This window comes from Hordeum vulgare, chromosome 1H (assembly GCF_904849725.1).
Source record: "Hordeum vulgare subsp. vulgare chromosome 1H, MorexV3_pseudomolecules_assembly, whole genome shotgun sequence".
In the NCBI taxonomy this organism is placed as follows: Eukaryota; Viridiplantae; Streptophyta; class Magnoliopsida; order Poales; family Poaceae; genus Hordeum; species Hordeum vulgare.
This window is the reverse complement of record NC_058518.1, coordinates 500,725,980-500,753,325: the sequence shown is the minus strand read 5'-3', so window position 1 is coordinate 500,753,325 and position 27,346 is coordinate 500,725,980. Positions and strand designations below refer to the sequence as shown.

Below are 27,346 nucleotides of genomic sequence, written 5' to 3'. Positions count from 1 at the left end.
CTGTCGGTGCCCGTCGTGCTCCAGCCGTGCGTGTACCGCCCCGTGCGCGCGCGCCTGGGCCCGGCCGCCGGGGTGCTCGCGGCGTTCGTGGTGTCCGGGCTGGTGCACGAGCTCATGTTCTACCCACCGGGGAGGACATGGTGTGGCCGCCCACCGGGGAGGCGACGGCCTTCTTCGCGCTGCACGGCACGTGCGCTGTGGCGGAGGCATGGTGGGCGAGGCACCAGGGGTGGTGGCGCCCGCCGCGGCTGGTTGCCACCCCATCAACAGCTTCCACACACCGCAGGGTGCAAAGCTCGTCAAGTAATTGTCCGTAACTAAATTTGTACAGTCCTTGTCTGAATTTGCATGCTTGCCAATTTAATTAATTACCGGTTGTTGCACTGGACTGGACTGGATTGCTGTTGCATGCAGGTTGCAGGTGAAGACGTTGGGCAAGTTTTTCGCGATGAGCTTCAGCTGGGGCTTCTTCCAGTGGTTCTACACCGGCGGCAAAGACTGCGGATTCAGTTCCTCCCCCACCTTGGGCCTCGAGGCACGCAAACAAAAGTATGTTCCTTCAGAAATGTCAGCAACTTTTCACATTTCATGGCTAGCTAGCCTAAAGTTTGTAAATGCTCTAGGTTTCAGGTTCTTCTTCGACTTCTTCCCAGGTGCTGGGCATGCAGCAAATGAGTATTTGTTGTTGGGTCAATTTGCAACGAATCAATCCAGGTTCTTCTTCGACTTCTTCCCAGCAGCCTCCGCGGCATCGTCGGCTACCGGGTATGCTTGCACCCCTCTCTTGTCCTTGTGATTTCATCGTCGTTGCAGCAAGGATTGATATGAATGGTGCATGTTAATTTTTGAGCTTAGCTTAGCTTTTCGCTCCCAATTTGCTGCATGCCCAGGAACACAAAGAAACCAACCATTTTGCTGCAGCAATACTCCTCTCTTCTCTCCTTACAACAGTAGTTGTAGACCTGTTTTGGAGTAGTGTAGGAGTAGTGTAAGAGTAGCTTAGTTCCTTTTTTTCTCTTCTCTTATTTCCAAGTACCCCTCTTGTGCCCTCCATTATTTTAATTTTCTTTGATTAAAATTAAACTAGAAGATTTTCTTTAATTAAAATTAAAATTAAACTTGAAGAGTCCAAATGATCATAAAAATGAGAAAATTCAAAAACTTATCATACAAACAAGGAGTTATACACACGAGGAGTTCAAATGATCATACTCCACATGAGCTCATAATCACAAGGATGCAACACAACAAGAGAATGTCTCATCACAAAATGCAACAAGGAATACAAATGATCACAACAAGCCTCATCTCACTCCTCAAGCATCTCAACAAGCCTCATCTCACTCCTCAAGCATCTGAACAAGCCTCATCTCAAGCATCTGAACAAGCCTCATCTCACTCTTCAAGCATCTGAACAAGTGTCATCTCACTCCTCAAGCATCTCAACAAGCCTCATCTCAAGCATCTCAACAAGCCTCATCTCAAGCATCTCAACAAGCCTCATCTCAAGCATCTCAACAAGCCTCATCTCACTCCTCAAGCATCTCAACAAGCCTCATCTCACTCCTCAAGCATCTCAACAAGCGTCATGTTAAGCACTAGTGAACTCTCTCCATTAGCCCTAAATTGTGTAGAGCATTTGCATACACCTCTCGAGGGCATGAAAGCCGTAGAGGTAGAATTCCAAGATTTTCCAGCCTTTCTTTGTTCACATGGGGTATTTTATACTCATTGCCACCAGCATTGTTCAAGATCTCTATCATACAAGCCTGTAGAGATAGGAAAACTCTGTTCAGTTTGTAAACCTCATAGTCTTCAAATTCCTCCAACACTCCATTAATTAAACCTCATAGTCTTCAAAAAAACCAAGGTCAAGCACATTCAAATCAGGACTGTTGGAGGGTTGTTGTATTATTCTGACGTCCATTCCAGTTCTTGAAGCGGCTTCTAAAAATTCCGGGTCGGTAGGCAGTATGTGGGGCTTAGCATTGTCCTGTTGTATATAGATTGTCTGCCCAACATCACTTTCAGGCCAAACAACTTGTATTGCTGCCAAGACGTTCTCTATCAAGAATTCCCGCATCACCTTTCTGTCGACTTTTATTGATTTTGTCTCTATTGTGCCTCTAGGTCTATTATCACTTTTCCTCTGAGCTGGAACTTCTTTCACGAATGACCAAATACCAATTTTCCCAGAGAACATCACATTTCCTTCACTATCCCATCTTGGCCTAGCAACTGCCGTCAAGAACATGATTTTTCCAATACAATTGCTGCTTTGTATAGTTCTTGTAGGCTCTTCCTCCCCATCCAAGAGATAATAGTTCCTGTTTCTCTTTGTCATATAAAACCATTTATCGTCAATATGGACAATGTTGTGCATAGATTTGAATTTAAGCCTTGGTGTTTCTATTGTTGTCTCATCAAGCACTGACAAGCAGAATTTCATCCTACTAATCTTATTCTTGTCCTTCAGAACAGGCTTCACGGTATTTGTATGTCTCTATGAGCTTCAGCTTGAACTGTTGGAATTATGCCCTAGAGGCAATAATAAATGTATGGTTATTATTATAATTCCTGTATCAAGATAATAGTTTATTATCCATGCTATAATTGTATTGAATGAAGACTCATTTACATGTGTGGATACATAGACAAAACACCGTCCCTAGCATGCCTCTAGTTGGCTAGCCAGTTGATCAAAGATAGTCAGTGTCTTCTGATTATGAACAAGGTGTTGTTGTTTGATAAACTGGATCACGTCATTGGGAGAATCACGTGATGGACTAGACCCAAACTAATAGACGTAGCATGTTGATCGTGTCATTTTGTTGCTACTGTTTTCTGCGTGTCAAGTATTTATTCCTATGACCATGAGATCATATAACTCACTGACACCGGAGGAATGCTTTGTGTGTATCAAACGTCGCAACGTAACTGGGTGACTATAAAGATGCTCTACAGGTATCTCCGAAGGTGTTAGTTGAGTTAGTATGGATCAAGACTGGGATTTGTCACTCCGTATGACGGAGAGGTATCTCGGGGCCCACTCGGTAATACAACATCACACACAAGCCTTGCAAGCAATGTAACTTAGTGTAAGTTGCGGGATCTTGTATTACGGAACGAGTAAAGAGACTTGTCGGTAAACGAGATTGAAATAGGTATGCGGATACTGACGATCGAATCTCGGGCAAGTAACATACCGAAGGACAAAGGGAATGGCATACGGGATTATACGAATCCTTGGCACTAAGGTTCAAACGATAAGATCTTCGTAGAATATGTAGGATCCAATATGGGCATCCAGGTCCCGCTATTGGATATTGACCGAGGAGTCTCTCGGGTCATGTCTACATAGTTCTCGAACCCGCAGGGTCTGCACACTTAAGGTTCGACGTTGTTTTATGCGTATTTGAGTTATATGGTTGGTTACCGAATGTTGTTCGGAGTCCCGGATGAGATCGCGGATGTCACGAGGGTTTCCGGAATGGTCCGGAAACGAAGATTGATATATAGGATGACCTCATTTGATTACCGGAAGGTTTTCTGAGTTACCGGGAATGTACCGGGAATGACGAATGGGTTCCGGGAGTTCACCGGGGGGGGGGGGGCAACCCACCCCGGGGAAGCCCATAGGCTTTGGGGAGACACACCAGCCCTTAGTGGGCTGGTGGGACAGCCCCAAGGGGGCCTATGCGCCAAGAATAAAAGATCAAAGGAAAAGAGAAAAAAAAGAGAGGGAGGAAGTGGGAAGGGAGGGGGACTCCTCCCACCAAACCAAGTCCAACTCGGTTTGGGGGGGGAGTCCTCCCCCCCTTGGCTCGGCCGACCCCTTGAGGGTCCCTTGGACCCCAAGGCAAGGTCCCCCTCCCTCCTCCTATATATATGGAGCTTTTAGGGCAGATTTGAGACGACTTTCTCACGGCTGCCCGACCACATACCTCCATAGTTTTTCCTCTAGATCGCGTTTCTGCGGAGCTCGGGCGGAGCCCTGCTGAGACAAGATCATCACCAACCTCCGGAGCGCCGTCACGCTGCCGGAGAACTCTTCTACCTCTCCGTCTCTCTTGCTGGATCAAGAAGGCCGAGATCATCGTCGAGTTGTACGTGTGCTGAACGCGGAGGTGCCGTCCGTTCGGTACTAGATCGTGGGACTGATCGCGGGATTGTTCGCGGGGCGGATCGAGGGACGTGAGGACGTTCCACTACATCAACCGCGTTCTCTAACGCTTCTGCTGTACGATCTACAAGGGTACGTAGATCACTCATCCCCTCTCGTAGATGGACATCACCATGATAGGTCTTCGTGCGCGTAGGAAAATTTTTGTTTCCCATGCGACGTTCCCCAACATGAACTTCCTATGAAGTGTGCTAGGGCTGCAACCCAGTTGCCAAGCTAGTGATCTTATAGTCGACCTCTTGTTCAGTGGTATTGTTGGGATCCGCTCTAGGTTGATGTTCTTTGGCTTTCTTCCACATCTTCCCTTTTTTTGGTTGGAAACATCTACCTCCAAACCATCTGCAATTTGCTTCATGGCCTTCTGTCAAACTCTTTGTATACTCCTCACATCTACCTTAAAAAATTGTGCAACGTCTTTCTTGTCATTTCTCTTGAACTTTCCGCCTCTACTCATACACAATGTATGCAGTGCTACATAAGCAGCATATTTTCCCTGGTCGCTGAGGGTTTTCCTTTTTGTAACTCCTTGCTCAACAACTGCAACAGCCAAGAAAATATATTAGTCCCACTGAAATTATCAAATGATCAAAAGAAATATTACAACAAGAAAATACTTCCTAGAAAAAACTATATAGCAAATATTTTTGACAAGCGAAACACTGCAGAGAAATGCCATCTCAAGATTCTTAACATAAAAGATATTTGCAGCTGCAATACTTTTTCAAAGCAGTAGTACCTTTTAGATATATTCAGCTTTCTCTTTAATACTGAAAGCGTTGCATTTCTTCCAACTTAGCCAAGGTCTTTGTAAAAAATATTTGCTGTAGACCAGAATCATGCTACATAGCCAACGGGAAACGTCTGAAATTCTACTCTCCAAATGGTACCAGAATCATGCTACATAGCCAACGGGATGAATAGAAACAAAACACACCAGCATTGACACTATGACGTTCATTGACTAACGCCACATACCAGCATTGGATTTGCATAGTCAAGTGTAAATGAGTTCAGGCTTCAAACTAATCCAGTTCATGTTAATACGCCACAGACCAGCATTGGATTTGCATAGTCAAGTGTAAATGAGTCCAGGCTTCAAACTAATCCAGTTCATGTTAATACGCCACAGACCAGCATTGGATATGTACCTTGCTCGACACCGTTTGCATCATGACCGGGATCAATGCCCTCTTCTTCTTCTTCCATGTTGATATCATCTTGGAGTATGTCTTCTTCTTGGGCTGGAGTACAATTGAGATCAAACTCCATGCCTTTGCCCTGATTATGTCTCTGCTTTTTCAGCTGCTACCTCTTCTGGACCATGGAGTTAGACCTGCTGGACCTGGAGCCTGTTCAGATACTGCCACAATGTAAGTTAATGCAACATCAAGAACTGTGGTACTCCAACATCATGTAACTGTACTCCTGTCATGAAAATTATGTTGCATGATGTTATACTCCACTGAGTAAAAGTGATTCTGTTCCTGTAGCACTGCATCATGTAACCATACTCCACATCATGTTACTCCAGTACTGCCTATGGAGTAGTAATGCACTGATTTTTGTCATGCTCCAACATCATGCAACTACTCCAACATCATGCTCCAGTACTAATTTTTGTGATGCTAAGATTTGTTGATACGGCCTCAACAGCATGCTACTGAATTGCTCGTAAGTAGGACGTGGAGCCGGCGGTGATCTGCGATACCTGGAGGTGGAGCTGGCGAGGCCCTAGGAAGGTGGAGGCGATATGCAGCAGGGCGTTGGCCAGGAAACCTCGAGGACAGGAGGTGGCTTGGCGCTGGCCAGGTCCTCTCCGGCACAGGGAGAGGCGATCTGCAGCACGAGCTCGCGAGATGGGAGGGGGATATACTGGGCGGCGAGATGGGAGGGGATCTGTTGGGCGGAGGTGGGCGTTGGAGGTGGGCGGCGCTGGAGGTGGGGGGCGCTGGAGGTGGGCACTAGAGGTGGGGGCGCTGGAGGTGGGCGCTGGAGGTGGGGGCGATGGAGGTGGGCGCTGGAGGTGGGGGCGATGGAGGTGGGGGGCGATTCAAAATTGTTGTACGATTCCTTTTTTTTAGTGTAACGATTCGCCCCTGTAATGGATCTGAGGGGTAGACATGTCTTTTGGACGATTTTGAGGGGATGTCTTAAAACTCCCCAGCGTCATATATTTCGGGACGGAGGGAGTATTATTTTTGAACTCTTCCAACAAACAATTATCATCTAAACATTTTGTAAAACAAATATCAACACCTTATGTATATTTGAAGGACAAGAAAAATAAAAGGATGCAATTTAGAGAAGATGATAAACAAATAATGGAATGAGAAGAGACATCAAAATAAATTTTCAAGAAACACATTGAGAGTAGAGGGAGATGGAAGGCATAAAGAAGGAATATTTGTTGGGTGGCCCAGCAATCGGAGCATGTGCGCAGATGACTTTTCTTTTCAAAGTAAGTGTATGTCCGTGGAGGATTATCCTTTTAGTCAACCATATTTTTGGAAAATGTCACATTCAAATGACTAAATGTTGTTTTCAAACGGATCATGTGATCCTGGGAGGAAAAAAAAACATTTCCATTAGGAATCCCATATGACGATGGGAACATTAGATCTCTTCTTTAGCCATCTTTTCTTTGTGGGGTACTTCTTTAGCCATGTTGTGGGTTAGAAGGCAAGATCAAGTTTTATTGACTGTTATTAACATTTTGAATGTTTTATTGACTGTTATTAACATTTTGAATCAATAAATAATTCATAGACGGGGTTGACAAAAATATATTTAACATGATAATAAAATTTTCAGTAAATATTTTGTACTCCCTCCGTCTCGGTGTATAAGTCATCTTAGGTTGTTCATCACGACCAAGACGAAGAGGAAAACGAGAGTAATTAATATTAATTTGCTAAATAATATCATTGCATGTAATGAATTGACCACTCCATGTCGTGCTAGTTAGTCTCAAGTCATTAAAAACATATACGGCCCACGCCTCCTATTAGTTGATTCTTTTATTCATGTAGAAAAACAAGAAACGATGTGAAAGTTAATGTATCACGCCTAAGTGTTTTGAGATTATTTGATTTTCATAAAATGACTTATACACCGAGACGGAGGGAGTACAATTGTTTTTAAATATGTTTCAAAGTCCATAAGGACCACAAAATGTTCTGGCAACTATTAGAACTTCTTAACAATTATAACAATTCCATACGAAAAATTATCTAAAAACATGTCCCACCGTCTAACGATTCCTTTGACAGGAAAATAAATGCTCCATACATGAAAAAGTTGCTGAAATATGTGTTCAAGCCACACTAACAGCACAACTGCGAAAGGATCATCACAAAAGATAGCTACTTCAGCTAAAAATAAATCAATACTGCAGGGAGTCACACACCACCAAACCAAATCATCGCAGAATAGGGAAAAAAAAAGACCACGCCACCAATGATACATATAAGCAGTTATGAGTTTTAAACATCTTCCGTAAGCACAGAAACAATCAGAGTACCAATTGAAGACCAATGCAATTGACAGCTTGCACAGTAATGACCACAAATTAGTTCAGACAATTGCTGATGCTCTGCGAGACTGCAACAAACAGAGTAACCTAGTTCAGATAAAAGAGACCACCATGTCAAAGATACAGAGAAGTGATGCATTTTAAGATTTTTCGTAGGCACAGCAACAACTACGGTACCAGTTGGAAACCGACGCAGTTAACAGCTTGCATAGTAACCACAACAATTGCTTCAGACACCACGACAGTTAACAAAGTAACCTAGTTCAGATAAATACTACTAGTAATGCATTTCATGGGTTCCACTGAACTGAACACCACGCCAACCACCATACATACCACGGTCAGATAGATAACAAGTGAGCAGCTTGCAAAATAACCATCGAACAACATCGCCGCTTCAGTCCTGAGGGAAGAGCCATGCTGCCAGACGCATTTCATCGCCACGCTTCCAGGAAATGTTTGGATGAACAGAACGGATCCTGCCGGATCTCATGTCATAGGTGCCGTAGGAAGTGTTCTCCTCGTCATATCTATACTCCATACGATTCTCCTCATCATCATCCAAGAACAAGATGTGATCATCCGGGACCCCGTACTGAGACAAGGACAAAACCCTGGAGCACCTTCGCCCTAGAAACATCAAACCCCCCAAAGCCGACACCTTGACCCACCGTGAATGCTCAAAGTCAGCCTTAAAAACCTCAAAGCTGTTCTCTCGAGCAACAACTTCACCGCGCACTCCAGGTTCAGGTACCTGGCACCAAACTGCCCTCCGTACCATCAGCAACGCCCCCTGCCATTCAACCAGGTAGAGCTTCTTGCAAGGCATAGTGTTGTCCTCGAACACAACTGGATACCATGGCTCACCCTCGATGACTTGTCCAATCCGAGAGACCTGCGGATCGCCGGTGCTTTGGTCCTCGCTGATGTTCACCACAAGAAGGTTCTCGTTATTGATAATGGCGTAGAGCTTGCCCTGGTAAAATGACATGTCTTCGAACCTCCTGCACGGATCATACGCGCGTACTGACCACGACAAGGCCCCTGGCTGGCACATTAGAATCTGACTGGCGTATCCGATGCCGACTAGTGCAGCAACGAGATTTGGCGAGCACAGGATTAGCTTACTTATGTGCAGCTTCTCAGATGTATTGATATGCATCCATGTAGTGTAAGGGTCTGCATACTTCAGCGTGCCTTCCTCTGACCATTTAGCGACTGCATTTGGAGGCCGAAGCCGTACGCTGGAGAGAGCAGGGAGCGTGACGGTGGCCCTGGAGAAAGGGTCAGCCAGGAAGCATCCGTCATCCCGGGGGAATACGAGCCAGCTGCCACAGGCACTCTGATACCCAGCAAAGCCGCAGCCAGGGAAGCGGAAGGGCTTGTAATACGGTAGGCTGTAGAAGGTGCCGTCCGGCAGCGCGAGCAGTGGCAGTGGTGCGGGAAGCTGCTGCTGCCGCCTCACGGCGGCCCGCTACTGTGGGCGCACCACGGCGAAGCGGGCGCGGTCGGCATACGTGGGGAGCAGGCCGAGCACCCGGCCTGGCAGGTCGAGCGGGATGGACGACCACGACAGCGCCGGCTGCAGGGAGTGCGGTTTCTTCCCCGCTGACATCGGCCCTGCAGGCGCAAAGAAACAACGTCATCGGCGAGACAGCGGCCACTGCCCTTTCATCGAACACCAAGCATCCAACCAAACACAAGGAGAAGGATCACGGCACAGCAGCCAGCGGCGAAGCGTGAAGCAAGATAATTTGGGCTTTTGAAAGGGGTGGCCACAGCCCCTAATTGTCCCCCACAAGGCTCCGCCAGTGACAGCAGCAGCACTTTGGTTGCGCAGAGGCAATGCGTCGAACGCCTGGCGCGCACGGCCGGCGAACGCAGACGCGGCGAGAGCTGTGACGGACGGAACCCCAGACGGCCAGACCTACACCCCGCGCGAGCAAGATACAAGTAGAGAGAGCAGAGGCGTCCCTTGGCCGGAGCGGGCGTCGATCTACCGTGTCCGTAAGCGCCGCATGGCCAGAGGCACGGCGGGCGGGCGCGGGGAGGAACACCCAAGCCCTCCGAGCGAACGGGAGAGGAATGCGGAAGAGGCGCGAGGATGAGGGGGAGTGAGATACCTGAGAGAGAGAGAGAGAGAGAGAGAGAGCAGCGCCGTCGTCTCGGTGCCGGAGCTGGGGTAGACTCGCCGCTCCAGCTGCCGCTGCTGTCAGTGGAGTGTGGGATTGCTGGCTGCCCGAGTGAAGTGAACCAGGTGAGTGCAGTGCAGCCCAGGCCCAGCCAGTCCGAACGGGCTGGGCCGCCCGGTCGCTCGGGGCCTGCATTTCCCATTCCCTGGGCCCACCCACGTCCGACTAGCGGAGCGGAACCCCCCTCAACAACCACGGCCGCCATAGCGATACGATCTATCCAGCCAACAGGAAGCAGCGGCAGCGAGGAGGGAGGAGAAGCCGAGGCCGCCCGCCGCCGACGAGGAAGAAGAAGGCGGCCGGAGGGGAGGGGAGGGGAGAGGGAGATGGCGTACAGGGCGGAGGACGACTACGACTACCTGTTCAAGGTGGTGCTGATCGGGGACTCCGGGGTGGGCAAGTCCAACCTGCTCACCCGCTTCACCCGCAACGAGTTCAGCCTCGAGTCCAAGTCCACCATCGGCGTCGAGTTCGCCACCCGCAGCATCCACGTCGACGACAAGGTCGTCAAGGCCCAGATCTGGGACACCGCCGGCCAGGAGAGGTACCCATCCCCCCAGATCCATTCATCGTTACAGCAGCCCGTGTGGCATGTGGATCTCATCACCCCTTCTTGTCGGCGATCCTTCAGCATACGCTGCTGTGTTTGATTGAAATGCTTCACTGGATGCTGAGATTAGATTTGGCATTGTCTCGATCCATACGTAGTAGCTTTCCATGATTGGGCATCACATTTGTAGCAATGTGCTGCTACTTGCAGTTGTTGAGGATTGTGTAGGGTCCAGGAGCTGACCCTGATGTAGACTGTACATGCACCCCAGCTGTTCGAGCATATATGGGGTTTGGGAAAACATGCTTGCTAGTAATTGACGAGGAAACATCTTGTAGCCATCAATTACAACTCCTGTGCTCAACAATTTGTAATCATCAATTAGACAATGAGAGCGACTAATTTAATTGCCCGTGTTCAATGAGAGCGACCATACATGCTCATTAATTTGCTGTTCAAACTGTTACCTGCACCACCGGCTGATCATCGATTTGCGCTGCGCCTGCAGGTACCGGGCGATCACGAGCGCGTACTACCGCGGGGCGGTCGGCGCCCTGGTCGTCTACGACGTCACGAGGCACGTCACATTCGAGAACGTCGAGAGGTGGCTGAGGGAGCTCAAGGACCACACGGACGCCAACATCGTGATCATGCTCGTGGGGAACAAGGCGGACCTGCGCCACCTCAGGGCCGTCCCTTCCGAGGACGCCAAGGCGTTCGCCGAGAGGGAGAACACCTTCTTCATGGAGACGTCCGCCCTGGAGGCCATGAACGTCGAGGACGCCTTCACCGAGGTGCTCTCCCAGATCTACCACGTGGTGAGCAAGAAGGCCCTCGACATCGGCGACGACCCCGCCGCGCCTCCCAAGGGCAAGACCATCAGCGTCGGCTCCAAGGACGACGTGTCCGCGGTGAAGAAATCCACCTGCTGCTCGTCTTAGCTTAAGCTCAGGATGGTGGCATCTTATACAGTAGGGGGGAGGGCACTATGTTATTGCAGTCATAGTCCTCATTTGTATTCATGCGCTATCGAGTGTCTCAATGTTCATTTTGCCATATTTTTCATACATTTGATTCGTTCACGACTACAGCTTTTGCTGGTATAGTTTAGGGGTTTGGAAGTGTGAGGTTATCGTGAATTTCTTATAGGCCTTTTCCTTGGATGTGTTTCTACCTCTTGGGTCTGTGTATTCCTGAATCTGCTTATTTATACAATTCCATTTCGTTCAGGGGATTTGTCATGGTAAACTGTTACTGTACCAAATTTTTTGGCGACTCCCATCATGAAAATTACAGTTAAAAGCCAAAAACCATTGCTACACTATATGTTCTGCAAAAATTGAGCTTTTAGAGTTTGGTTTATACAAAACAAATGGTATGTTTTTTGTGATTTTGACTTATACCATCATGTAACAATAACCAGTTAAAAGCCAAACAATTCAAAAAAAATCCAGTTAAAAGCCAAAAACCAAAGCTATAAAGGCATAAAATAGATGTTTTTTTCTGGTTATAAACCAAACTCCAAAAGCAACCAAAACACCCCTATACCATAGAAACCAAAACTGCAGAACCAAGAAAGCCATAGAGCATCCAGAAGAAAGAACCATTTGAGTTTTCAATTCTGATTTTTGAAAGGGAAATATATAGGTTTAATTACAATGTACAAATGGATAAAAGGGGCAATCTAGGAAAGCCATGATGAGAGAAGTTCAGGCACCATGGGGGGGGGTCTAAGAGCAGTCTAGGAAACGAAACCATGCATTCTGGCTATACAGTTTTGGGGCAGGCTATGTCCGCAACAAACCGAACAGGAAATTACAGGTAAATAACACAATCATCCAACATCTCTTATGTACAACGAACTGAGCTGAATCTCAGTCGCGGCAAATGATTTATTGGCGCCGGTCACCCCCGCTTCTCTCTGCTGGCAATGCTGCTGCCTTGCAGATGGGGCACAAGTTCTTCATCATCAGCCACTGCCTGATGCACGCGGCATGGTACTTGTGGCCACAGTCGAGGGTCCCTACGACTTCTTCTGCCTCATACTCCTCCTGCAAAGACACGGAGCAAACCCACTTTAGAAACCAGAGAAAGGTATGGGCAGCAAAACTGTATATCTGGTTAATCTAGCCGTCGATAGTGACAAAGGGGTGTATTGACTATTCTAGGTAAATGAGCTGCTTCTAAAAAGGATAAGGAGCTATAATATTATTACTATGTAAATATTGTCAGGTTAATTGTTTAGTACCAAACTTAGATATTAAGATCCAGTGGTGTTTAATTTTTTAAAAAATCCAGTGGTGTTATTAACAAAAGAGATCAAGTGAAAATACCTGGCATATAATGCAAGCGTCCTTCTCCACAGACTGATCAGACCCGCGAGCTGCCCCGGGAACAACATACGGATCTACCCTCAGATTTTGACGGATGTGCCTTTCTGGCAAACCGGTATTGACATCTCCAATCTGTTCTTGCAATGCTAGAAGCTCCTGCAGGAGAGCAGGACCGCATTTTATCAGTTTTACATACATGCAAACCCGCAAAAGTGTCTGTGAGAAACTCACAATCTAGTGAGTTGGTCATTTGCTCCATACCTCATACGTCATGCTGTCTATATCTAGCCCCATATCCCACTGTTCATCAATAAGATGTATTGCATCATAAAATGTTGACATAGTCGCCATAGCAGCTTGCTGTATGGACAGATTGATTACATCAGATATCCATATTCAAAAGGAAATCACTCATAAAAGTAAGCCCAGTCATATTAGTGAGGTATGGAGCAAATTTTAATGTCTGTAGATACTAATAGAGGCAGTAGGCAAGCAAGACAACAGAAACATGATAATCACGTATCACAGCAATGGAAAGTATGGTTTCATTTGTCTTGGCCAAAATTGGGGCATGCTATTCATGCAACACAGATTGCAGGGGGAAAACATATGGTAAAGGGCTCATAAAAAATGTTTGGATAATTTGATTTTCTAAAACTTGATGACAGGCATATTTTGAAGATTTCAAGCAAAATAAATGTGCAGCACTTCAGCAACTAAGCGCAATAATTGGCAATGTTTTCTTGAAAAAAATATCCACAGATCTTTTATGACTAAATTCTTACATCAATTGATTACTCTTCTAAAATGAAATTGTGTTTCCGGCATAAGTATGAAGCATGCATATCCTTGCAGAATAAAGGATTCAAGTCCAAATTATACATGCATCTTCTATGCCTCACAAGAAACACCAGGTAGACGCAAACAAATTATCTAAGATATTATTTTTTCAGCATTTATCATGCAATTAGAGCTACATGCATGCTATCATTCCATAAGAAAAATGTATGGAAATGTGAATCACCTGAAGAAATCTTATACTCCCATGGTAAACTTGATCTGTCAAAAATGCATGAACTGGAGGTCCATTAGTATGTCCAGAACTGGAGAAAGGCAGACATGGATCCCAGGTGAACACCATTCGAGAAGGATTTGCACCTTGCACCATTCCAGAAGGATTTGCACCCTGCACCATTCCAGAAGGATTTGCACCTTGCACTACATTGCTCTGACGCTGAGGCCCTTGCATCTGAATATGATTAAGCATAGCAGGAGTTTGCGTGCTATGCACAGGAATCTGGTTGAAATGAGGTAAAGACCCATGAAAAGTAGCAGAAGGGCCAGCTTGATAATCTTGAAGACGACCATTTGGCATGCCCATTGTTCCTGGATGAGCAAACTGACCTGTTAAGAAGCAAGATTTTCGGTTATCTCTCCACATCTCACTTCACAGAATTATATCCTATAGCCAAGCCATAACTTATAAAAGGTTGCAGTTATTCTAACTAATGAAACCTACCAAGAATATAAGCCACTAATTATTCAATGAAAACTACTGACAGCCATAAAAAAGTGCCTTGAATCATCACTTAGCAAAACAATTTCATTTTTATTAATCAAGAAGGTTTACTTACCTGAAGGATTGTGGACTGAATTGTTGTATGCCCAGTGTGGCACTCCATCAGCAATAACATTTACAGGCTGTGTATTCCATGTATTGCCCTGGCCCATGTGACCAGCTGGAAATACATAGTTACCATGACGCACCAATGCTGGGTGAGTAGCCATTTGTGTTGACCTGTTCGGTCCATCAGCAGAAGAGCCATTTGGTGCACCATGTGATTCAAATGAAGGACCCCATGTCCCTTGTGCAGGATGCTGAGGCACATGAGCAGATGAACTCGAGCTTGCAAATCCATGATCAAAATGATGGCCACTCTCAGCTACCGCATTCTTCGTTTTCATGGATTCTCTGGTGGCATCACCAAAACTGCTACTGCTGCTACTCTCGTCCATAGTTCCTGTGGCAACTTGATGATATGAAGGTGAGGGTGGCGGATTGCCCTGTCCAAAACTTGCATGAGGGACATATCTGTTCGCAGATGGTGTTGGCATGCCGGGATTGTACATATTCGATGGGTAGACAAAACTCGGATCAACGCCTGCATATGGGTATAAATTCTGAGCATGCTGGCGGTGATTATTAATGCTCTCATAGTAACTCCGTGAATCACGGACTCCATCATTAGCAGTATTTCCTGGAACACCAAGAGCAACTTGCACGCCCTGATTGGATAAATTACTGCCAGTGCCACCATTATTGGAATTTTCAGGCTGAAGTTGTCCTTCCTCTGTTTCAGGATTAGCACCCTGATGTGTCCAAGACATATTTCTCTGTGACATGATGCCAACCACAATTCCCTTGCTTATGGATCAACAATGCTTTTTCATTAACTCTTGCTGCAAATCAGATTAACTAAATATGGTCAGCAGTCAGTCCAAACTCTGTAAGTAGACATGCAAAATGCAAGGAAAGCATGTTTTTTTAAGTAGTCGTGGTACAGGACAAAAACTTTCACAGAGATATGTCAATGATTGATAATGCAAGGCATGAAATGACCTATCCTCCAGCCAACATACTGATTGAACAAAATAGCTTACACATTCTGGACAAATTAGGTGGACCAACAAGAAATAAAAGGTATTGATCATGTACAAACAAAATAGCTCATGCCTTAACTTACTAGAGTTGCAGAGTTACCAATCAGCATACATATTTGTCCAGTTTCGCTCTCCTAAAGATGCCAAATCACAATTTCATATATTACTACTCCCTCCGTTCCTAAATATAAGTCTTTAAAGAGGTTTCATTAGTGGACTACATACGGATGTATATAGACATACTTTAGAGTGTAGATTCACTCATTTTGCTCCGTATGTAGACTCCTAGTGAAATATCTTAAAAGACCTATATTTAGGAACGGAGGGAGTATTAAATTTGCAACTCAAGTTTCACAGTTAGACAGCATTAGTCCACTATGAGCTGTGGTAATTAACAAATCATACCTTACCCCTTACCAAATTCCACATGCGAAGTATTATTTGACTACTCATTTGTTCAAGTAATGCTAACTCTAAATTTAACCATCTTTATGCACACTTTTTTGCATATACTTTTGAGTCCTTCAAAGTAGCAGACCATCAATCTTGGAAAGAACAACTGCGCCATTTAACTGGGCAGGTATGGTCGTTCATCCCTCATGCAAAAAAAGAAGAGCATGATATAGCAAAGGCTAGGAATATGAAACTGATACTATGTCTATTTGAACAGTTGTCTGGTCTGAAAATAAATTTCCATAAGAGTGAGTTGTTTTGTTTTGGGAAAGCAAAAGATGAACAAAACACGTATAAACAATTGTTCGGATGTGAAATGGGGAGTTTACCGTTCAGCTATTTAGGTATACCTATTCATCACCGGAAGCTTTCCAATAGTGAGTGGAAATGCATAGAAGATCGATTTGAGAAAAAGTTAAGTTGCTGGAAGGGCAAGCTGCTCTCTTATGGAGGAAGACTAATTTTGATTAACTCGGTGCTTACGAGTATGCCTATGTTCCTCCTATCCTTCTTTGAGGTACCGGTAGGGGTACGTAAAAGATTGGATTTTTATCGATCTAGATTCTTTTGGCAGAGTGATGAGGATAGGAAGAAATACAGATTAACCAGATGGGACATTATCTGTAGGCCTAAAGACCAAGGTGGTGTGGGAATTGGGAATTTAGAGGTGAAGAATAGATGTTTGCTAAGTAAGTGGCTGTTCAGACTGTCAGTAGAGACAGAAGGAATGTGGGTACAAATTTTGCATAATAAATATCTACATTCTAAGACATTAGCACAAGTAAATGTGAGACCCAATGATTCACCATTCTGGAAGGGATTGATGAAAGTAAGGTCATCCTTCTTCCATAGAATCAAATTTATTATTGGAAATGGTGAGGGTACTAGATTCTGGGAGGATTCGTGGTTGGGGGAGACACCTTTAGCCACGCAATATCCAGCCCTTTATAATATTGCGCAACGCAAGGATGCGTACGTAGCCACAATCTTACAGTCACATCCTCTAAATATACAATTCAGGCGGTCACTCATTGGACATAGATGGGCTGATTGGTTACACCTTGTTAGGAGACTCATGGATATCCAGTTATCGGACGAAACTGATAGGGTGCAATGGAAGCTTACGAATAGCGGAATTTTTACAGTCAAATCGATGTATCTAAATCTTATTGACACGATTACTATCCCCAAGTCAAGGAATATTTGGAAAGTCAAAGTACCCTTAAGGATCAAAGTATTCATGTGGTTTGTGCACAAGAAGGTGATTCTAACTAAGGATAACTTGGCTAAACGAAACTGGGGGGGTAGTACTCGGTGTAGCTTCTGTGATAACGAGGAAAACATCTCACACCTCTTTCTCCACTATCCACTTGCGAGAGTTCTTTGGCACACGGTTCGTATAGCTTTTAATATTATACCTCCGGACAGTATTGACATGTTATTTGGAACGTGGCTAGATGGAGTGGATAAGATTATAGCTAGACACATTCGTATTGGAGTTTGTGCACTATTTTGGGCCATATAGAACTGTAGGAATGATGTGGTTTTTCACAGACATACAAACATACATTTTTTACAGGTACTACACAGAGCTGCGGCATTGATCCATACATGGTCATTACTCACTCCTGCAGAAACCAGGGAGCCTTTGGTTACTGGGTCTACCCGATGGGAGACGGTAGCGCGGGATATCTTCAACCAGTTTGGATGGCAGTCCAGTAATAGGATAGATGAGTAGACATCTAGGCCTATTTTGCCGGTTGTGGCACTTTTATATTTACCTTTCATTCTGATTTATTTTGCCAGAGACTATGTTGAACCGCAATTTATTTGCCTTATTATTAATAAAGTGGCCGTATGCATCGTGTTGATGCAGAGGCCGGAGGTAATCCTCCTTTTCTAAAAAAAGATATGGTAAAACCAGTTGGTTACCCTGTATCCAGTAATACTCCAGCCTCTTTCTTCGAAATATCTAATATGATGCAATTAATGCCCGTGCTCGCATTTAGGCAAGGTGCTCCCAAGAACATTTATCGGGAATTGCAATTATAAGATCAATTTAATAACATTTGATTGCATACTAATCTTAATACATATTCTTATGTTGGAACATTTCTAAGCAAATAATGCACATAACAATTTGGCAAGAACAGGCATTCTTCAGCTGTAGATAGCATCAGCAATCTTGATGAACACAATGCCGACAAAAAATTGTACACTAATAATGCCAGCCTAAGAACATACACAAAACATAAACTTTAACAAAGCATTAAATGAATAAAATCGGGACATATGAGGTTCACATGTTTTAATCTCATAGCATTTTGGAATAGTTTGCAGAGGAATAAATTATCATCATAAAAACGGAAATGAGGTGTAGATTTCCTGCACAGACAAGGATGAACCATAACATCATTTATTGATTAAGAACAAACCTGGAACTAATAATTAAACATGGTGGCAGATTTAGAACTCAATTACTCTGTTCAGGCAATACCCTTGGGTCTTGGTAATTTTCCAGGCTTAAAAAGTGCAGTAATAAAATCAAGATGAGGGAGAGAACATACAGCAATTGGCGATTGAAACAGCTTGCTGTCACTTAGACGAAGAGTAAAAACAAGAGTGTTTAGCCACCTGAAAATCAGACTCATGTGTATCATTAAGCAGTTCTACCCTATATCGACTGTTCACTGCAAAAAGCCAAAAACAGCAGCATTAATAGCTAATTAACTAGGCACACGCAAGCAAAGCGTGCACATCCCCCACCCAACCCCCACCCGGATAAGGTCATGGCTGTGGTAGCTACTGCAGACAAGCAACGGGATGCATCGAAGGAAAAGGAAGCGCGCCACCTGATAATCTGCATTCACACGTCATCTTAGTTCATCAGTAATCAGTAACTGATCTAACTTCTAAGCCAGCCTTGTGTGAAAACAAATGCCCAGTCAAGAGCAGAGCACTGCATGTATGATGCAGTCCATAGTGCACACCACGGTTGCACAAATCAACAGAGACCCCACAGCCCACAGGCCGCTCTAGCGGCGCTGGCATCACGCAAACAGCCGTTTCAACTTTGAACGGCGTCGACCCAAGCATGAACACCTATTCAGACAGCAACACCTCCTGACCAGCCCCGAATTTTCAGAAACACGATCCAGGGAAATGAAATGAAAAACCTCTAGACAATCAATCTCGTGAAATCCGTTGTCATGACTCGAATTACGGCCAAGGCCGCTACCCGGTTCAACGAGCAGCCTACTGCCCTGTTCTGTTCGCCTCGAGCTGAGAGCTGCTCTCCCCTCACTCGCTCCAAAAATAACCGCCCATGGCAACCGAATGCGCATGGGCGGATCTACACGCGCGCGCAGAAATCCTAGAGCCCCGCGGGGTTTAGCCAGCCGCGGGTGAGAGGATGATGTTTACCTCGGAACCTGTGCCCAGAAAATCCGGGCGGGTCGGTGGAGGAGGCAGCGAGGCGGGGCGGCGATTGGGAGGGGCGCGGCGGAGGAGGGGCAGGGAACGGCGGCGGCGGCGGCGGCGAGAGGGCGGGGGACGGCGGACGAACGGAGCTGGGCGCGGCGGGGCGGAGGCCGGATTGGGGCGGGTCAGGGGGAGGAGGGCGAAAGGGTACGGGAGGAGGAGGAAGCCATGGGGCGGCAGTTCGTATTATGGCCACTGACTCTCGGTGGACGGCGGCATTTCGCTAATTAAATAGGTGAACGAATTACCATACAGGGGCAGAAATCGGGGATTGGAAAAATACTAAAACACCCCGATGTGCTCTTTCTTTTCCTTGGGCTGATCAAACCTTCCTTTTCAAGCTCCTGGTATTTGCTTTGAGAAAATAGAAAATATTTAGAGTTAGTAATCTGGTGGAGGGATGAGGAGGAGGGGGAGGGGGGTGACCGGCGACGGTGGCATCATTGGGATCTGGACGTGAGCGCCCCCCGCCTCCCTATCGCCGTTCGTGCGCCCTCTCGCCGCCACCGTCGTGCCCTGTTTCTCCTCCGTCACGCCACTCCCAACCGCCGTCTCACCTTGTTGTCTCGGTCAACCCTGCCCGGATTTGTCGGGCGTCGGTTCCCAAGTAACATCATCTCTTTTCATCTGTGCCTAGCTACACCCCCATCGGGCTCTAGAATTCCTGTGCGCGCATCTAGATCTGCCCATGGGCATTCGGTTGTTGTGGACGTATTTTTTGGAGTGGGTGGGTGGGGGGAGCAGCTCTCAACTCGAGGCGGACGGGGCAGTAGGTTGCTCATTGAATCAGATAGTGGTCTTCGTTGGGGTTCGATGGCTAGAATAAGGGGTGGATCTCCATTGTGCGACGGTCGGGTGGACTGGAAGGATGTGTGCGAGATGGAGGGGTGGATCTCCACTACGCAAAAGTGGGTGGATTGGAAGGATTGGCGCAAGAAGGGGGGAGTGGATCTCCATTGGGCAACGATGGGGTGAACTGGATGGGTGAGGCGAGAAGAAGGAGGTGGATCTCCATTTGCGCGACAGTGGGGTGGATTGGAAGGATGGGCGCGGGGAGGAGGGTGGATCTCCATTGCACGACGATGGGGTGGACTGGACGGGTGAGGCGAGAAGAAGGAGGTGGATCTCCATTTGCGCGACGATGGGGTGGACTGGACGGGTGAGGCGAGAAGAAGGAGGTGGATCTCCATTTGCGCGACGGTGGGGTGGATTGGAAGGATGGGCGCGGGGAGGAGGGTGGATCTCCATTGCACGACGATGGGGGTGGACTGGACGGGTGAGGCGAGAAGAAGGAGGTGGATCTCCATTTGCGTGACAATGGGGTGGATTGGAAGGATGGGCGCGGGGAGGAGGGTGGATCTCCATTGCACGACGATGGGGTGGACTGGACGGGTGAGGCGAGAAGAAGGAGGTGGATCTCCATTTGCGCGACGATGGGGTGGACTGGACGGGTGAGGCGAGAAGAAGGAGGTGGATCTCCATTTGCGCGAGGTGGGGGTGGATTGGAAGGATGGGCGCGGGAAGGAGGGTGGATCTCCATTGCGCGACGATGGGGGTGGACTGGACGGGTGAGGCGAGAAGAAGGAGGTGGATCTCCATTTGCACGACGGTAGGGTGGATTGGAAGGATGGGTGCGGAGAGGAGGATGGATCTCCATTGCGCGACGGTGGGGTGGACTGGACGGGTGAGGCGAGAAGAAGGAGGTGGATCTCCATTTGCGCGGCGGTGGGGTGGATTGGAAGGATGGGCGCGGGGAGGAGGGTGGATCTCTATTGCGCGACGATGGGGGTGGACTGGACGGGTGAGGCGAGAAGAAGGAGGTGGATCTCCATTTGCACGACGGCGGGGTGGATTGGAAGGATGGGTGTAGAGAGGAGGATGGATCTCCATTGCGCGACGGTGGGGTGGACTGGACGGGTGAGGCGAGAAGAAGGAGGTGGATCTCCATTGCGCGATGGTGTGGTGGATTGGAAGGATGGGCGCGGGGAGGAGGGTGCATCTCCATTGCGCGACGGTGGGGTGGACTGGATGGTTGAGGTGAGAAGAAGGAGGTGGATCTCCATTGCGCGACGGTGGGGTGGACTGGACGGGTAAGGCGAGAAGAAGGAGGTGAATCTCCATTTGCGCGATGGTGTGGTGGATTGGAAGGATGGGCGCGGGGAGGAGGGTGCATCTCCATTGCGCGACGATGGGGTGGACTGGATGGTTGTGGCGAGAAGAAGGAGGTGGATCTCCATTGTGCGACGGTGGGGTGGACTGGACGGGTAAGGCGAGAAGAAGGAGGTGGATCTGCATTGCGCGGTGGTGGAGTGGAAGTATGGACGCGAGGAGAAGGGTGGATCTCCATTGCGCAATGGTAGGTGGAATGGATGGGTGGGGTGAAAAGGAGTGGAACTGCATTGCGTGACGGTGGAGTGGACTAGAAGTATGGACTCGAGGAGGAGGGGATGGATCTCCATTGCGCGACGGTGGGGTGGACTGGATGGGTGAGGCGAAGAAGGAGGTGGATCTCCATTGCGCAACGGTGGGTGGAATGGATGGGTGGGGTGAAAAGGAGTGGATCTGCATTGCGCGACGATGGAGTGGACCGGAAGTATGGACGCGAGGAGGAGGGGGTGGATCTCCACTGTGCGGCTGTGGGGTGGACTGGATGGGTGGGGTGAGAAGAAGGGTGGACAAACGTGTGGAGAAGAAGGGGAAGGGTGTTGGACGGTAGGAGGTTTTGAAGAAGGGGACTGGGGTAAAAGGGGGAGGCGGATGTATGAAGCGTAGAAGTGGACCGAGAGAGGGCAACTATTTACTACCGAGGCACCGATCATTTATTTATTTCTTTCACCGTCGCATACTGGCACAAGGCGCATGCCCCGCATGAATGCATTTCCATAATCCATACCTCGATGAGGATCAAATAGACTGGAGAATACAAAAGCCTTGCGTCTCAGTTGTGATCTTGCATACTTCTTTTAATATCGAACGTGTGTGTGTGTGCATATATATATACATTATCAGAGAAACAACTAAATTTCAGATAGAATACTCTCCACATTTCAAAATCGGGCGATCATTTTATATATTTTTGCTGTTCTCCCTTTTGTTCTGCAAAAATGCTATTCCTTTTTCTGGTGGGTGCGGGGAGGAGGGCAAAGGCGTAATTCCCAACAGTATAAGTAACGGGCGGATGTGAGCAGGACATATCCATTCACCCTCACCGATAAATAGCAAAAGCAAAAAAAGGAAAACAATTAATACTTACACGGCATTAATTCATGAGCAGCAAAGGATATACATCCCCAACCGGAAGCCACGCACCTGCATTTCGTCCTCACGCACGCAGGTCGTCACTCCTCTCTATCCATCTATCTCTACCAGCAAAAAAGGCCGGCACGTTTCGACCCCAACGAAATAGGTTGCGCGTCGTCATGGACACACCTCCTCCTCCCCCCAAAACACGTGGGCGTGTTTGTCACTCGAAAGTCAGAAACGCATGCACGCACGCTTTCCAGCCGCGTCGATCGCCGTGGCCAAAAAGCCGCTCGCGCTCGAGTACAAATGCGTGTCCGTATGTGCGTGGGCAGTGCTTGCCGGGTAGTAGCGCGTACGTGGCGGCCGAAAGCCTCGGTTCGTTTGTTGGGGCTGCGTCGCGTCGGGCCTGGACTCTGGAGCACCGCCTGGCCATGCATGCATTGCATGCACGGGCCATGCGACGCGGGCGGCTCACGGATGGATGTATGGATGGATGGATGGAGCGTGCTGGCTTGCACGTAATGGTATTTGATGGGTGTTATCTGGCCACGTCGGCCGCAACGGCGGTCCGGCAAGCCGGACTGCCGTTTTTGGCTTGTCCCGGGGCGAGCGTGAAGGGGGACGAGGCCGGATCGGGACGCCACCCTCCGCTGCCCGGCGCCAACGGGTTTTCTTCCGTTTTCCCGCGCGCGCGCCGGCCTCCGTTGCGAGGAACCCGGGTCGCTGGCTGGCGTCCGGCCGGCCGCGTCGTGTTTGATGGTGTGTACTGCATCTCCGGCTCAAAGATACTTTTGCCCAGATGATGACCGGACCACTCCCCTCCGCGGCATTTACGTTTTTTTTTTTTTTTTTGCATGGGGTTCTCGTATTCGTATGTGTGTTGGACATGACACCCCTCTTCGATTTTTATTTTTTTGGAGCAGTGCTCCTTTTCGAAATGGAAAAAAATAGGAGAAGGTCTTCGCACTCGTGCAATCAGTTGGGGGCCCGAGGTTCTGGGCCAGGATGGACCAATATTTTGATTGTCATATGAATGTCGGGCCATGCTGGGTTATCTCTTACCCTTCTGTATGAACCTTTTTTTTTTGGGTCAAAATCAATGAGCATTTCTCAGTTTGATGAACTTCTTTTTTAAATTAGCTGAACATTTTTTTTTCAAAAACGATGGAATTTTTCATCTTCGATGAAGTTTTTTTTTCAAAGTTGATGAGCTTTTTTCAAATCTGATGAACTATTTTCAAAATCAATGAACCATTTTGCAAAATTGATCAACTTTTTATAGATTTATGAACTTTTTTGAAATCAATGAATTTTCAAGTTTCTGATTTTTTTTAAGTTTGTGATGTTTTTCAAAAAACATGGTCCATTTTGAATTTGTTACAATTTATTGCAAAAAGAATGTTTTTAAATCGTACTTTTTATCAAAAGTCTATTGTTTATCGATCAATCATTGACCAACGAATCAAATGCACCCTGGCATTGGACCAATTTTTTTTTTTGGAAAAAAATGATGTGAAAAACGTGGTTTTTCTTTCTTTCGCAAGAAGTATGAATTTGCTTTCAGAGGCTCGAGAGGCATGGATTTACTTCTCGTAGAGACACAAATTTGCTTCTGCGGGAGCCACGTGTGTGCCCATCCGAAAGATGTTTTTTTTACCTTTTGCGAGTGGCACGTATTTACTTCTCATGGAAGCACGGATTTGCTTAAGCGAGAGGCATGGCCGTATGTCGTGGTATTTCCGGGACAGATGTCATGGGGTGGCTTAACTCGTAGTTTGGGGCCGATGGGCACTGACGACGTCTGGGAACGGGTGTAGGCGCAACACACATGACGTCGGTTTACCCAAGTTCAAGGCCCTCCGGTGATGTAAAACCCCTAGTCCTGCCTATGTGACTATATGAGAATCACAATACAAAGGTTGCTCCTTGAGCTGTTTGTGGGGAGGGAAACGGAGCTCTGGCTTCCGGTCTCGCTGCCTCAATGGTGTTCTATGTGTGTGTCCTGCGTGTCTCTCTCTCTGTGTCTCGCCTGACCGTGTTTCTGCCTCTGTGTGAACCTGCCTCTCTCGGTGGGCAGGGGTGAGGCTTTATAGTGCAGCCAAGGGGGTACAGTAGTGAGGATAGGACATGAGGCGGGGGCCGATTGTCAAATCTTGCCGCGAGGCCCGCCGGCCGTGTGCATCAGCGGCTGATGCGTCGAGTTGTCAAGGCGCGTTCATGTGGAGGGATCGTGGCTACAGGGCGCGTGCATGTGGAGTGATCGTGCTTACACGGCTGCCCCGTCTTGCTGACCCTCCCATCATCACGCCGCAGCCATGCTGATTGTGTCAGCGCGTACTACTGCTATGATAGCCTATGATCATTCGTCTTATCTTGTCTTCGTACGATGGTACGGTCGGATGGGACGGGAGCCGGTCGTCCGACTGGCGGCGGGCCAACCGGCGAGTCGGATCCAGCCAGACGGTGACTTGTTGGCCGAAGGGGCCGACTTTCACCACGCGACCAGGCGCGTGTTGGCTGAGCGGGTCGGCTATTGCCAGCCGCCTTGGGGGCCAGGCGGCCCCCAAATGTTTTGGAGACGGATAATCTTTGCTCTTGGTATACCCATGGATAATATCCGTGTCACCGTGCCTCTCGTAAAAGAATAAAAACCTTTATTTTATTAGGTCAGACACGGATTTACTTTTCGTGGAGGCGCATATTTACTTACGTGAGGGGTGCGGCCGTGCCTCTCAGAAAAGGAAAAGCATGCTCTCGATTTCCTTTTTTCGTACATTTTTTTAGAATTTTTTTTTGTAAAAACCTATCAACAAAGGATCTAGTTTTGAAGATCTACATGTTAGGAATCCAACGGTGAAAACGATTCAAAATTTAAACGCACTGTTTAAGAGACAAAACGTATATAATAAACGAATCTACGAAAAAGGGGAAAACTACCAGGTTCCGTCAAGTGACGACACTTATGGGAGATGGGAGTGACTTTTGAAAAAAATGCTCCTTAACTAGTGATTTCACCCATACGGAATGATAACCAGTATTTCCCTTGTGGGTCAGGGAATAGACACCAAATACGCACATCCTCCGATCGGTCGCTCATAAATGTGTCGGCCCATATTAACGATTTTCACGTGCCATTCTTTCATCAGTTTTCTGAAGGTTCTAGAGCTTTCTGGGTTTTTATGTGTTTTTTCTGCATTTACTGTCTTTCAAAATTTATCATATTAATATCTTATGAAATTTAGTTATTTTTAAATTCGCAAATATTTTCAGATTGTGTGAGCAGTTCAGAAAGTTTGATAACACTTTTTGAATTTTTTGAACAGTTTTTTAAATCGATGAAATTTTTAAAACTTTGGGAACGATTTTCAGCAAATATTTTTAAGTTTGTGGACATTTTTTTAATCAACTATTTTTAAATAATTTGATAAGAATTGTTGAAATTTGCTAACATATTCTGAATTCACGAACTTCTTTTGAATTTGGGGAACATTTCATAAAATTGACATTTTAATTTCTAAGATTCATGAATATTTTCAAATCAATGAGCTTTTTAAAATTTCATCAACTTTTTTGAAAATTAGCTTAACATTTTTTTCAAATCTGATGATTTTTTTTCAAAGTTGATGAACTATTTATGAATCTGATGAACTATTTTCAAAATCAATGAACCTTTTTTTCAAAATAAATCAAAATTTTAATGATTTATGAACTTTTAGAAATCAATGAATTGATCAAAATGATGACTTTTTTGAAGTTTGTGAAAAAATATTCAAAACCCATGAACCTTTTTGAATTTTTACCAAATTATTGCAAAAATAAAAAAATTAATCGTACTTTTACCCCAAAAGTTAACTGTATATGCGTCATGGCGTTGGATTGCATCGTGAATGGTGTAATGGGCCAGCCCATTGCTGCAGCTAGTGTGCGCCAGAACTAATGGCCGACGCATAAGGTGCCTATTACGAGCTCCCATACGAGGGATTCATTAATCAACTAATCAGAGAGCATTCTTTCGGAAGCCTTCTTAAGGGTCGCTTGGGACGGGCTTAGCTCTCAGCCGCAGCCACGTGTGACACTTAATCGCAACCTGAAAAAAATAAAAGTGACCTTCAAAAAGAGTGTTCCTTAACTAGTGATTTCACCCATATGAAATGTTAGCTCCTGTTTTCCTTGTGGGTCAGGGAATAGACACCAAATGCGCACACCCCCGACCGGTCGCTCATAAATGAGTTAGTCCATATTAACGATTTTCACAGGCCACTCTTCCACCAGTTTTGTGAAGGTTCTAGAATTTTTTGGATTTTATTTTTATGTGTTTGTTTCTGCATTTGTTTTCTTTTAAAATTTATCATATCAATATCTTATGGAAATCAAGACTTTTTTTGGAATTCGCAAATATGTTTTGATTGTGTGAGTATTTAAAAAATTTGTAACATTTTTTGAACTTTGTGAACACTTTTTTGAACCGATGAACATATTTATAATTTTGGGAACAATTTTCAGCAAACATTTTTAAATTTGTGGACATTTTTTGAATCAACCTTTTTAAATAATTTGCTAGCAGATTTCGAAATTTGCTAACATATTTTGAATTTACGATTTCTTTTAAAATTTGGAAACATTTTTAAATTCATTATTTTTATTTCTAAAATTCATGAATATTTTTGATTCGATAAACTTTTTTGAATCCCACACTGCCTTCGTGGGGCGCACGCCTTC

The 27,346-nt window shown here is 46.3% G+C and overlaps 2 protein-coding genes and 1 pseudogene across 5 annotated transcripts; 1 reads left to right on the top strand and 2 right to left on the bottom strand.

The window, feature by feature from the left end:
• Nucleotides 1–7,829: 7,829 nt before the first annotated feature.
• LOC123450414 lies at nt 7,830–9,345 on the bottom strand (annotated as a pseudogene).
• A 738-nt stretch (nt 9,346–10,083) lies between these two features.
• On the top strand, nt 10,084–11,686 carry LOC123450422 (ras-related protein RABA1f-like). The gene is made up of 2 exons (XM_045127683.1): nt 10,084–10,451; nt 10,966–11,686. Exons 1-2 carry the CDS (start codon nt 10,234–10,236, stop codon nt 11,396–11,398), a joined length of 651 nt encoding a protein of 216 aa, XP_044983618.1. The 5' UTR covers nt 10,084–10,233; the 3' UTR covers nt 11,399–11,686.
• Nucleotides 11,687–12,063: 377 nt separating this feature from the next.
• On the bottom strand, nt 12,064–19,601 carry LOC123450384 (probable E3 ubiquitin-protein ligase ZFP1). 4 transcript variants are annotated; one of them, XM_045127673.1, is made up of 8 exons: nt 19,328–19,598; nt 18,472–18,538; nt 14,425–15,250; nt 13,949–14,194; nt 13,815–13,849; nt 13,052–13,150; nt 12,791–12,946; nt 12,064–12,508 (listed from the first exon to the last, which is right to left on the bottom strand). In XM_045127673.1, exons 3-8 carry the CDS (start codon nt 15,191–15,193, stop codon nt 12,350–12,352), a joined length of 1,464 nt encoding a protein of 487 aa, XP_044983608.1. In that variant the 5' UTR covers nt 15,194–15,250; nt 18,472–18,538; nt 19,328–19,598; the 3' UTR covers nt 12,064–12,349. The 4 variants fall into 4 exon arrangements, with proteins under 4 accessions (XP_044983608.1, XP_044983616.1, XP_044983604.1 ...); XM_045127681.1 differs by lacking the exon at nt 13,052–13,150 and having other exon boundaries at nt 19,328–19,601; XM_045127669.1 differs by having other exon boundaries at nt 13,815–14,194; nt 19,328–19,597.
• Between the last annotated feature and the right edge of the window lie 7,745 nt (nt 19,602–27,346).

Coding starts and splice junctions, on each gene's coding strand:
- LOC123450384 (XM_045127669.1), bottom strand. CDS start 15,193: ATGTCACAGAGAAATATGTCTTGGACACATCAGGGTGCTAATCCTGAA. Junction 14,195..14,424: donor TTCAGTCCACAATCCTTCAG/GTAAGTAAACCT, acceptor GCTTCTTAACAG/GTCAGTTTGCTCATCCAGGA. Junction 13,151..13,814: donor GGAGTATAAGATTTCTTCAG/GTGATTCACATT, acceptor CTGTCCATACAG/CAAGCTGCTATGGCGACTAT.
- LOC123450422 (XM_045127683.1), top strand. CDS start 10,234: ATGGCGTACAGGGCGGAGGACGACTACGACTACCTGTTCAAGGTGGTG. Junction 10,452..10,965: donor GACACCGCCGGCCAGGAGAG/GTACCCATCCCC, acceptor CTGCGCCTGCAG/GTACCGGGCGATCACGAGCG.